The following is a 13,582-nucleotide window of genomic DNA, read 5'->3' on the forward strand; positions in this document are numbered from 1 at the left end:
TTACTATTGGATAATTTGAGTCCAACCATCCATCCCAAACTAATCTATCTATCACAATCCAATCCATCCCAATCTATCCCATTCCACTCCATCCATCCCAATCCATCCATCCCAAACTAATTCAATCCATCCATCCATCCCAATCCAATCCATCCATTCCAAACCAATCCAGCTATCCGAATCCATCCCAATACATTACATCCCAAACCAATCCATCCATCCATCCCAGTCCAATCAATCCATCCCAGTCTATTCCAATCCATCCATCCCAAACCAATTCAATCCATCCCAAACCAATCCAACCCATTCATCCATCCCAAACCAATCCAGCTATCCGAATCCATCCCAATACATTACATCCCAAACCAATCCATCCATCCCAGTCCAATCAATCCATCCCAGTCTATCCCAATCCATCCCAAACCAATCCAGCTATGCGAATCCATCCCAATCCATTACATCCCAAACCAATCAATCCATCCCAGTCTATCCCAATCCATCCCAAACCAATCCATCCATCCCAAACCAATCCAGCTATCCGAATCCATCCCAATCCATTACATCCCAAACCAATCCATCCATCCCAGTCCAATCAATCCATCCCAGTCTATCCCAATCCATCCCAAACCAATCCAACCAACCCATCCATCCCAAACCAATCCAACTATCCGAATCCATCCCAATACATTACATCCCAAACCAATCCATCCATCCCAGTCCAATCAATCCATCCCAATCTATCCCAATCCATCCATCCCAAACCAATTCAATCCAACCCAAACCAATCCAACCAATCCATCCATCCCAAACCAATCCAGCTATCCGAATCCATCCCAATACATTACATACCAAACCAATCCATCCCAGTCCAATCAATCCATCCCAATCCATCCATCCCAAACCAATACAACAATTCATACAATTCAGATGACGAATCCACTAAAGGCGCTATCTACATTTTTGCTGAGTGTGAAATGTTGTTTCGTGTACGTTAAGTTGCATGAAGTAGCAAACATCAGCAAAATAAAGTAGGTCTCGGATGTAAATGTTACAATGTGGTATGTTACAATGTAGTTAAATGTTTTTAATCCACATGCAGCGCTAGCATATCAGCTGCTGGTTTCGCCATCTGTAGAATCGGTGCTACACCAAATATGTTAGTCTGGAGCTCTGATGTGTTGCGTCATTGTGTGATTACATAAACAAACTGGTGAATATGAACCAGAAATAAACTGTCTGAAAGGACCCGTTTATGAGAAAAATAATCAGATTTTCTTTGCAGAGGCTGACCATTAAAAGGCAATTGTTCTGTGAATTATTCAGATCGTTTTGCTTTAAAAATGACATTTGCTGTTGTTTAAATTGAGCTGAAGCAACCCAATTCTTGAGTTTTTTTTTTGGGGGGGGGGGGGTGGTTTTGTTCCATCCACTTAAATTTGTAAAAAAAAAAATAACATGTTAACTTAATTGTCCCATAACAAATCGATTGTGTGGAAGTCAGCATTTTTTTTCAGTGTGAAAGGTGCAACCACAGGTATTAATCCCTTGATATGCTTTTATTTTTGACTTTCAAATAGAAAGTAACCATTAACTTGCATTATGCTAATCACCATGGACCAGAGTTTTTTCTAGAAACCTTTAATGCTCTTCTTATGAAGACAAAAATGTCCCGTACATTATAGGTATTCTGAGGGTGAGTTAATTAACAGCAGATTTTAATGTTTTGAGTGAACTATCCCTTTCACACGAATCCAGCAGCGTAGAACAGAATTTAAATGAGGGCCGGCGTCTTCTGAAAAATCTTTTCAAGTGCAAAGGGCTTCTTTAAAGAGGTTAATATTCCACAGAGTCGAGCCGGCGACGGACATTATTGTGTGCTGTTATTGCAATCCTGCCTGCTTAGAGTGGTTTTATTAGTTCATACAGTTGAAAGCAGAAGTTTGCATACACTGTATAAAAAGGCACATAACCATTTATAAAAGTCAGATGCTAATGTGACTAAACGCTTTCTCTTTTAGGTAAGTGAGGATTATCACGTGTTTCTGTTCTGCTTAATAGCAGAATAATGAGAGAGATTTTTTTAGAGAAATTGTTATAACTTTTCTTGAAAGTCAAGTTTGCACACAATCAGATTATTCTGCCTCTGAAAAAGCTCAGATGGTGGTGTCCAGGTTTTGGAAGTTTCTGATTGAGTAATTGACAACATTTGAGTTCATTGCAGGGACAACTGTAGAATAGTATTGAAGGAAAAGCTCAAACACACTGCTTCCTTGTGTGACGACATGGGGAAATCAACAAGCCAGAATCAACAACAAAGGCAGATTACAATTAGCTAAATTACACTGGGGAAATAGAATAATTTCTGGAGACATGGTCTGATGAAATAAGATTGAACTGTTTGGCCATAATGACCAGTGTTACGTAGACAAAGGGGAAAGCTTACAAGCCTAGGAACAGCATCCTAACTGTGAAGAATGGGGGCGGCAGCATCATGTTGTGGGGCTGTTTTGCTGCAGGAGGGACTGGTCCACTTCACAGCATAGATGGCATCATGAAGAAAGAACATCATGTAGAAATACTGAAGCAACATCTCAAGACATCAGCCAGGAAATTACAACTTGGCCACAAATGGCTCTTCCAAACAGACCATGACCCTAAGCATACTGCCAAATTAGTTCAAATGTGTTTACAGGACAACAGAGTGAATGTTTTGGAGTGGCCATCACAAAGCCCTGATCTTAATCCTATAGAAAATTTGTGGGCAGAGCTGAAAAAGCTTGTGCGAGCAAGACAGCCAACAAATCTGACTCCGTTACACCAATTCTGTCAGGAGGAATGGGCCAAAATTCCTGCAAACTAATGTGAGAAGCTTGTGGAAGAAGACCCAAAACATTTGACTAAAGTTATACAGTTCACAAGCAAAGCTCAAAAATACCAAGGAAATGTGTGTAAACTTTTGACTGTCTAGAAATTAATAAAAAATACTCAAAAAAAAAATCTCCCTCCTCTGACATTTGGCAAATGTTAATCATTTAAGTAATCCTAACGGACCTAAAATAGTAAATGTTTAGTGTGATTTACCATCAGACATTTTTTTTTAGAAATGGTTATGTTCCCTTTTTAATGTGTATGTAAACTTCTGGTTTCAACTGTACAAAAAATAGTGTCAGGTTCAGATATTAGTGTGCAGAACTCTTGTTGAATGTTCAAATATGCAAGGTAATTAAAAAAGTAAATGCATTTGTTTAATAATATGTTAATATCTTTAGCTGTCTGACTTAAGTGCTAAATTGTGTGTGTGTGTGTGTGTGTGTGTGTGTGTGCTTTTTAAACTCGATTAAAAACGACTTCTTACAGGCTAAGTAATAATTTGCATAAAATGTGGGATTGTATATGTGGCAGCTCTGAGAGCATAGTGCTTCACAGCAACTAAAACACGAGGAAGGTATCGCGTCTCTTTGGGTTTATTTGCATTTTTAACAAAAGAAATGAAAAAAGCATACAAATATCGTTGTAACCTCCAATCTCGTGTTTGCATGTTGCGTAACCGTGCATGTCCCAGTTTGAAAGCTTAAGGAACCTGTTAACCTCACCAGAGCAGACGCTCGGAAACTTGAGGCGTTTTGGTTTACCGTATTAAAGTAATTAGGGATGTTGTGCATTACCTCAAATTGATTTGGCTTGTTTTGTGTGGTGAAACCTCTTTTTTTTGTGTGCGTAGCAGCTTGTGTTTTTCAGTCTTGTTAATATAAACGACTCATTATTTTGTTGGATGCTAAACACTTTTTTGCTTTGTGGAATTTGTGCTCATTGGAAATACGTGCTTCAGACTTCACAAAAATGTACTTAAACATATGTCTGACTGCAGTTTTATGTTAAATGAACACTAGGGGGCAGTGAGGTGCAAACAAATTTAGTTTCTTTTCACACTGTTGATATTCATAGGGACATATCCACGAATAAAGGATTTTCTTCCAGTCCTTCGCTCGACACCAAATAAAAACGTGCATCGTATTTTGTGCTAATGTATTTTGTGCAGCGCTTTCTAGCGGATTAGCCATCTGAAATGTGCAGCTAAATGTAAATTTGCAACTTATTTTACGTTTTGCAAAAATGTAGATGGCATCCTCTAGTGGATTCGTCATCTGAAACATGCAGCTAAATGTACAAATGTACATGGAGCAACGTATTTTATGTATCACAAAATTGTAGACGGTGCCCTCTAGTGGATTTGTCATCTGGAGCGTGCAGCTAAACGCACATGGAGCAACATTTTACCTTTTGCAAAAATGTAGATGGCATCTTCTAGTGGATTCGTCATCTGAAACATACAACTAAACGCACATAGAGCAATGTATATTGTACGTTATGCAAAAATTTAGATGGCATCCTTTAGTGGATTTGCCATCAGAGACGTGCAGCTAAATGTACACTGAGCAACTTGTTTTACGTTTCATAAAATTGTAGATGGCGCCCTCTAGTGGATTCATTATCTGGAATGTGCAACTTGACGTATATGAAACGCATTTTTATTTCACAAAAATGTAGACCGCACCCTCTACACTGAAAAAAATTATTCAAAGATGATTCCTTGGATTTACTAAATTTTTTTTACGTTAAGTTGTTGTAAACAATTTATTTGCGCTGAATTTAAACAAACAAATTAAGTTGAACATTATTAAACTTAATTTGTTTGTTTAAATTCAACACAAATAAATTGTTTGCAACAGTTTTGCATGCAACACTTTTTTCAGTGTAGTAGATTTGTCATTCGAAACATACAATTACACATACACGGTGAAACGTATTTTACATTTGACCAAAATGTAGACAGCGCCCTCAAGTGGAATAATTTGAAACGAGCAGCTAAACATAGATGCATAGTATTTTATGTCTTCCAAAAATGTAGATAGCGTCTTTTTAGTGGATTTGGTATCTGAAACATGCAACTAAACGTACATGAAGCAAAGTATTTTGTGTTTCGCAAAAATGTAGACTGTGCCCTCTAGTGGCTTTGTCATCTGAAACGTGCAGCTAAACCTACAGGTAGCAATGCATTTTACGTTTTGCAAAAATGTAGACTGCGCCCTTTAGTGGATTTGTCATCTGAAACGTGCACCTAAACTTACACTTAGCAATGTATTTTACGTTTCACAAAAATGTAGACAGCGCCTTCTCGTGAATTTGTCATCTAAAACATGCAGCTAAACGTACATACAGCAAATTATTTTACGTTTTTAAAAATGTAGACAGCGCTCTCTAGTATAAATGTCATCTGCAATGTGCAGCTAAACCTACACGCAGCAATGTATTTTATGTTTCGCCAAAATGTAGACTGCGTCTTCTAGCGAATTTGTTATCTGAAACATGCAACTAAACGTACATACAGCAAAGTATTTTACGTTTTTTAAAATGTAGACAGCGCTTGCTAGTGGATGTCATCTGAAATGTGCAGCTAAACCTACACGCAGCAATGTATTTTATGTTTCGCCAAAATGTAGACTGCGTCCTCTAGCGAATTTGTTATCTGAAACATGCAACTAAACGTACATACGGCAAAGTATTTTACGTTTTTAAAAATGTAGACAGCACCTTCTAGTGGATTTGTCATCTGAAACGTGCAACTAAACATACAACATGGTTTCGCAAAAATGTAGACAACGTCCTCTAGTGGATTCATCATCTGAAATGTGCAGCTAAACGTATACGAACCAATGAATTGTTTCACAGAATTGCAGATATCGCCCTCTAGTGGATTTGTCATGTGAAACGTGTAATTGCGCGTATACAAAGCAACATATTTTAAGGCGCATATTTCCAATGAGCCTGTGGTGAATAAATTAGAAAAATTTGTAAGCGAGTTTGATAAATCAACATTTACATTCTATCTTACATCTTATGAAGCATATTTGAAGTCCTTATTTAACAGTCAGCAAGTACTAAATGTAAAAACAACTACTTCAATTTCTATGAAGCATCTGATGTGTCACAATCATTTTTATAAGTAAGTGGACGGTCTGACATCATCACAGTGAGGTTATTCCTGTTATTAAGTGACTATTATTAAGCATTTGATTTCCGTCCATCGTTCAAACGATGGTTGAACTTTCTTTGAAACCATATAATTCTAATGCGAAAGAATTCTTTGGTTAGGAAAAAGCACTAGTTTAGACTTGTATGTATTTATTTATTGTTGTTAGGATTGTAGTTTAAGTTGGTTTTTTTTGGGGGGTGGTGTGGATGTGAATAACAGCGACCAACTTTACTGATTAAAGCTCGCTGTAGCTTGTAAAGTTTGGTAATTTATCATACGCTTTTGTCATTGAGGGATGATGCAGATTCCTCTTACACCAAGACATAATTCTTTACACTGAATAACATCACTCTATAGACGAGGTTAGACACTTACTTTATGCTTAAGGTAAATAAGGAATGTTTACCACTGACATGTATGAAAGTAAATGTTAAATTGTGGTTCATTAACATCTTAATGTCTCAATTTTTGGAATTAAAGATGATCATTAGTGTCTAAAAAAAAAAGGAAAATATACACATTTGAGTATTATAAATGGTGTACTTCATATATATATATATATATATATATATATATATATATATATATATATATATATATATATATATATATATATATATATATATATATATATATATATATATGGCATCCTTTTGGGTCTTGTAAACATTTTTCCAATCAAACAAATGTGTGTGTGTTCATGTTGAAAGAGGTTTCTTGAGATATTAGCACCCAACCCTAATGAGTTGTTTAAAGCTTAGTGGTTAGTGATTTTGACTATTTTTGTATATTAGTATCAAACAAAAGACATTTTATCAACTTTATACCACCATAATGGTTGGTTATTGTTGTTTTAGGACACACTGATATCTATATTGCACCAAGTTGCCTCATCTCCACCTGGATGCACTAATGTTTTCCCCCTTTAGACTTCTACAAAATCTGCATCTGGCCCTTTAAGAAAAAAAGTGACTCTGTTGGTTTTGACTCAGACCCAAGTGGGGGGAGGGCATGTGTTTACCGAGCGGCCACAGCCGATTGGCTCCCGTAAGCCTCGACATCACACAGAGGAGTGGCTGCCTGGCATAAAATAACATGTCCTTATAAGGGCGGTGGTGGGACATACCACTCTCCACAGCACACAAAGGGGTGCTCAATCTCAGAGAGAGCCCGAGTTTTCAGGGAGTCATGCTGAAATACATTTACTTCAAGTTGAGGTCTTGCTAATAACATGCTGAAGGATGAGTTTATGATCAGTGTAGGTTATGTCAAATATGAAGTCATTTGTTTTGATGGATATTTCATTCGTTTTTTTTAAACAGTTCATTTTAAACTGCTGATTTGGCTTTGGGCATGTGAAATGGCATGCTTTAGGATTAGATTGTGTTGCGTTCTCCTGAAGGATGAGTTTACAATTAGTGTAGGTTATGTAAAATATGAAGTCATTAGTTTTGGCACATAATTAATCAGGTTTTTAGTTTGATGGTGAAATTGTTAATATATTAAACTGCTGATTTGGCTTTGAGTATGTGAAATGGCATGCTTTAGGTTTAGATTGTGTTCACCCTGAGTGTGTTAAAGCTGTGCCCTCTCCGCTCAGGCGAGTGGTTTGATCCACAGGCAGACTGAAACCTCCCCTCCCTAAGTCAGATTTATCTTAACTCCCAGGAAATACAGCAGAAGCAGCAGCAGCAGCAGAGACGATTGAAGCGTGAAAGCTGCCAAATCAAGAGAAGTCTGCCTCAAAGTGGACGATAGAGACCAGATCGGGCCCTAGCTGGAAAAAGAACCATCAAGTTGTCTGGAATTTTCCCTCAATCCTCTTCCAATGGTTCATTGGTTGAGGCCATGGCCTCTCAGTCAGGGTAAGCAGAGCACCAGCCATGTTTTCAGTGAGTAACTCCTGTAGTAGTCACCGCAAACTTGTAGGCCTTCTCTCAGCAGTTTGTTTTAGTCTTAGTTTTATATTTATGATGTGTGTGTAGATGTATTATCTTGGTCTTTAAATAAACTTTGTCTCTAACTCTAGTGGCTATGCTAAAGAGATAGAAGCTTCAAGACAGGCCTGATGGATAATAATCTGGATTATATTAACGCTCTTCACTTTAGCTGTACCATCAAAGTGCATTATTTTGATACTACTTAAGAAAACAAGTGTTTACCTGCTTGCTCTGACCATATTTAAACATTGAAATATCTCTCAGCCACCTTTTAATCAAGTGACACATCAGATGCTTCATGGAAATTGAAGTATTTTCACTGGAAAGAGCAGTTCTTGCTGACTGTCGATTGATGACTCAATCTGCTTTAAATGTGCATCATAGTATGTAAAGCCCCACTGACAGGATCTTATTCATTTAAATGTTGATTTTAACTAAGGTTGGGTATGGTTAGTGTACTTTATTGACAGTAAATTTACTCCAAAATCATGTTACTTGCACTCAAGTCTCATCTGGTAATAACACAAATGTCCAAATTGAGGCCCATGGGGCAAATTTGGCCCCTAGTGACCTTTAATTAGGCCTGGCTTATATGAGAAGAGAAACTAAAGGAAGGAACAATGCAATTGACGCAGATATTTATTGAATGTAACACTTTTTTATTATAATAATTTGTGATCTTAGTGTACATTAAACTTAAACCCAGACTTTATAAGTGAATTTGATTAGAGAGTTATGCTTTTATGTACTTATTTTTTAAAAGCGGTGCTCGAAGTAATTCTGGGTTGTGGTAACCCAACGTTGGGTCAAATATGGAGAAATTCAACTATTGGGTTTAAACGTGTCATTTAAATTGAATTAATAATATTAACTCGATGTTGAGTTTGTCTATTTTTAACCATATTTGTGCGTTTTGAAAACATAAGGGCACCTATTTTACTTCTTTTTCAAGATTTAAGATAAGTCTTTGTGTCTCCAAAATGTGTCTGTAAAGTTTCAGCTCAAAACACTCATTACAGGATTCAACGCTAAGGATTTTTTTCTACTGGCCCGATCGGACCAGTGGTTCAGATTTTTACTTGCCCTGCCAATATTTTCACTGGCCCAACCACGAAAAAGTTAGTAGCTATTTCTTAGCCACAAATTTAAAAAAATATATTTGTCAATCTAGAATCTAAATATTATAAAAATGTTAATTAATTCATTCATTTATTCATTTTCTTGTCGGCTTAGTCTCTTTATAACGCCCTATTCACACGGGGCGTCAGCGTCAACGCTTCCCATTCACTTTGAATGGGTGACGTCAGGCGTTGACGAACTGCATTGTGGATCCGTCGGCGCCGCTTCAGAAGCGTTGCTCACTGCAGAAGTTGGGACTAGCTCAACTTTTCAAGCGCAAACGGAAGCATCAGCCAATCAGATCGCTGTATGCAAATACACCAGCTCAGACAGTGGCCTATTGCTGACTGGATTTCATTGGCTGACGCTTTTATGACGATCGCTTCAGCCCCAACTTCAGACACGCCTTCAGTCAAGCGTTGACGCTGAAGCCCCGTGTGAATAGGTCGTTAATCCGGGGTCGCCACAGCGGAATGAACCGCCAACTTATCCAGCAAGTTTTTACGCAGCGGATGCCCTTCCAGCTGCAACCCATCTCTGGGAAACATCCACACACACTCATACACTACAGACAATTTAGCCTACCCAATTCACCTGTACTGCATGTCTTTGAACTGTGGGGGAAACCGGAGCATCCGGAGGAAACCCACGCGAAGGCAGGGAGAACATGCAAACTCCACACAGAAACGCCAACTGAGCCGAGGTTCGAACCAGCGACCTTCTTGCTGTGAGGTGACAGCACTACCTACTGCGCCAATGCCTCGCCGTTAATTCATTTAAAGTGAGCACAAATCAAAGTGTTATGCAAACAAAAGTAGCGGTATGGAAAATGTGCAGGTATTTTATTGCAAAACAAAAGTGGCAGACCTGCCAAACTGAAGACAAACTGTACAAAACATCACTTCTTTTTTTTTTTTTTTTGTCGTTGTGTACCCTCGCAATTTCTGCTTTAAAGAAGTTAAAAACAAATGTTTTCTTTTTGCATCATCATTTAATGTTGCCGTTTCTTCGCTGTATTGGAATTGTTGTATTGTTGTTGTGGAAAATAATAACGTGCTCACAACATCCAATCAGATAAGAGGAACCAAAAAGCAATATAGTGCTTACGACATCACAGAGAAGGTAGCATTTCGTTATTGCGTATCGTTTGTGAGAAATACTACAGTAAAAACTTTCCCAATGATTATTTGATGTATTTGTTGAGGAGTTGATACAAGCCTTTTGATGAGTCACATACAATGTCGTTACAAAGCTTACACAGCACGCGCGTTTAACTTTGCACTGTTTTTGCATCGCAAATGTGACAGGATACACGTTAATATCCACTGCTGTATGGATATCCGTTATCTTAATGTACAAAATAAACCTGGTTTAACGTCCACAAACCGGGATTGACTCGTCTTCTTTTATAATTGTATTGACACTCGAGTGTGGTGATAAATTGCAATGATTTTGCTGTCTTCATTACAAACACACAAAAGCATTTTAAACATTTAAACTCCTTCTTGATCACATTTGATGATGATTGATGATCACAGAGCGCTCAACAGATCTTTTAATCCCAGTTGTTATGCGCATGTCCTGTCTTGTTGATATGATTATACACAATACTACGGAGACATGTTAATTCATGGCTGTCAATCAATTCGGTGGGCGTGAAAACCGCACTCCTATGTCACGTTGCGTCTTAAAATGGGAGGGAATTGGATTAAATTTTAACGTCAAAAAAAAAAAAAAAAAAAGACTTATTGGCTTTTCATTTCCCCAATATGACAGTGGACACACTATACCTGCACACAGTTCTGTCCAAACAGCTTCCAAATAATGATTTTCATCATAGGTGCCCTTTAACACAATGTGTTTGGATATTTTGATATAAAACAATTCATAAATTTTTCTTATTGCTTTTCAAACTTGTGCAACTTAGATTTATAATGTCACCTGAAGATGCTTCGGCAGGACATTTTGACATGATTATAAGATGACTTCAGTGTTTCCTTTAGGATTTTTTCCAGCTGTGGCGGCAGACTCTGTTGGCCATTTTACACAGATCTAGCACTACATGTGGCGATATTTCATTGACAGGTCGTGGGCACAGTACTAAGTCAAGATCGCGTTCATGTTATAGTCTACGAGCATGTCAATCTCTGCTTGAGCGCCGATTTCCTCTGTTCGTGCACAAAACTTCTTGCGCGCACTCAAATATACGCTGCTCGAGCAAATTTTCTTGCGCGCTCTCAAATAAACGCAGCTGAAGTGTGATTTAGTGCATTTATGTAGCGAGCATGTCTCCAACATTTATTAGATTTGCTAGGAATATTTCAGAATGTCTCTGATAGTCTTGTGGAGCGGACCGCGGCATTAATGCGTCCTGAAGTAAAGTGAAACGGCTCTAAACTCCAGCAAGATAAAGTCATTATATGCAGAGCCACAGACCTTTATCTATAAATAAAGTATAGTTATGGAAACTGTGTTCATCATAACTGAAAGCTACGCTGTGTTTGCTGGTCTCACACATCCCTCACCTGTCAGTCAGTCAGCACGTCACCTTAAAGGGTTAAACAGAACACACAGCACTACTACGGTCACAGAAAAATTTGCGCTGTTGTTATTCACTTACACTTTCATACGTTTTCGGTGCGAATTTAAACCCGCTATTTAAAAAAAAACACCGAATATTTTGAATAAGAAGCTGTAATGTAGCCGTGGCGGGATGAATTTGGTGTGGCGCCCCGCCACAGAAGAATAAATGTAGCGGAAACCATGGACTTGCATGTCATATCACAGACGGAATGTTAATTTTGTGTATTTATAACTTAAGTCGTCTACGTTGTACAATCACAGTTCTTTGTTTTGAGTGTACACATCTATTCAAGACCAATTTCTACTTTCACCACCTGTGTGCAGCATCCACCTGGATGCTGATTGGTGGAGAGAGTGATGAAGCCAATTATGATATGGGGATGATTAGGAGGCCATGATGAACAGAGGGCAGATTTGGCCAGGATGCTGGAGTTAAACCCCTACTCTTTTATAAAGGACATCCTGGGATTCAAAACGTAATAGAAAATAAACTAATGAAAAATCCGAAAACTATTATTAACTTGCAAACTAAACAATTCTTGAAGTTTTTGGGACGACTTATTTTTGTTCAACTTACATTTGCTATAAACTAGACAGTCGACTTCATTCCCTCATCTGAGTGGTCTTTGTGGTGTAAACGTTGTCGCATTAGCACATTCATTCACTGAGCTTCTCCACACGGCTATCAGCTTAACAAAATAAAAGCTCCACGTCACTGTGACGGGATCTCGTCCATCAAAAGTGACTCCCCTTGAAATCGTGTGTAAAAACACCCCGAGAGTCAGATCCTCCCCCGACGTGATGTCATACGGCACCGTTTACTGATCTAATCAGTGATGCTGGCCTTCTCCGAGCAGCTCTGCTGATGTTTGCTTTTACATGGAGGGTTAAGACATTACTCCAATTCTTTTTACTTTTTAAAAGTTTCATTGATTTTGTTTATTGTCTAAAAAGCAGTTTATTTTTTGGAGGACTGTTATCATATTAAAACAATCTGTCTGTTTATTTGTCTGTCTGTCTTCTTTGTTTTTCTTTCTGTTTGTCAGTCTTTTTTCTCTCTGTTTGTCTTCTCCTTTTCTCTTTTGTTTGTTTCTGTTTCTTTTTTCTTTCTACATTTTTCCTATTTTGTCTTTTCTGTCTGTTTTTGTCATTTTTCCTTGTCTTTTTTGTTTTTCTTTTTCTATCTTTTGTTTTGTTTGTTAGTTTTTTGTCTTTTGTCCTGTTTGTTTTTATCCATTTTTTCTTATGTTTTTGTTTTTCTTTGTCTTTTTCTTTCTGTTTGTCTTCTCTCTTGTTTCTTTCTTTTTTGTCTTTCTGTTTGTCTTTTTTTCTGTCTATTTTTATCTTCTATTTCTTTCTGTTTGTTTGTTTTTATTTTCTTTGTCTTTTTTCTGTCTGTTTTTGTCTTCTCTTTTCTGCTTATTTGTTTGTTTCTTTTTCTTTTGTCTTTTTTCTGTCTGTGTTTGTCTAGTCTGTGTTTTTAGTGTCTGTCTGTCTTTTTCTCTGCCTGTTTGTCATTCATTTTCTGTCTGCGTTGTCTTCTTTCTGTCCCTTTATTTCTTTCTTTCTTTTACTCTTTCGTCCTTTTCTTTGTCTGTTTGTCATTCTTTTTTTCTGTCTGTTTTGTCTTCTCCCTTGTTTGTTTTCTTTTTTCTTTTTTTACTGTGTTGTCTTGATTGTTTTTGTTTTTCTCTTGCGTTTTTCTTTTTTGTCTTCTCTTGTTTGTTTGTTTGTTTTTGTCTTCTGTCTTTTCTTTTTTTAACTTTGATAAATTTTTCTGTCTGTCTGTTTTTGTCTTTTTTTTGCCTGTTTGTCGTTCTTTTTCTGTCTGTTTTTGTCTTCTCTCTCTCATTTGTTAATTTCTTTTTTTCATTCTTATGTTTTTTTTGTCTTTTCTGTCTTTGTC

General features: G+C 37.4%; 1 protein-coding gene across 13 annotated transcripts in view; it reads left to right on the plus strand.

Annotated features, from left to right (window-relative positions):
• The window catches only part of aff4 (AF4/FMR2 family, member 4), a 70,428-nt gene that overhangs the window by 12,772 nt on the left and 44,074 nt on the right, over positions 1–13,582 (plus strand). For 6 of the 13 annotated variants that reach the window (XM_073935515.1, XM_073935517.1, XM_005173899.6 and 3 more), the window contains one exon: positions 7,703–7,899. The exons of 4 other annotated variants lie outside the window; for them this stretch is intronic. In XM_073935515.1, coding sequence (XP_073791616.1) covers positions 7,883–7,899 — 17 coding nt within the window. In that variant the 5' untranslated portion in view covers positions 7,703–7,882. Of the gene's footprint in view, positions 1–7,634; positions 7,900–13,582 lie in introns of all 13 variants that reach the window. 3 more of the 13 variants (XM_073935516.1, XM_073935518.1, XM_073935519.1) reach the window with 1 other exon arrangement.

The sequence above is a fragment of the Danio rerio genome, chromosome 21 (assembly GCF_049306965.1).
Source record: "Danio rerio strain Tuebingen ecotype United States chromosome 21, GRCz12tu, whole genome shotgun sequence".
NCBI lineage: Eukaryota > Metazoa > Chordata > Actinopteri > Cypriniformes > Danionidae > Danio > Danio rerio.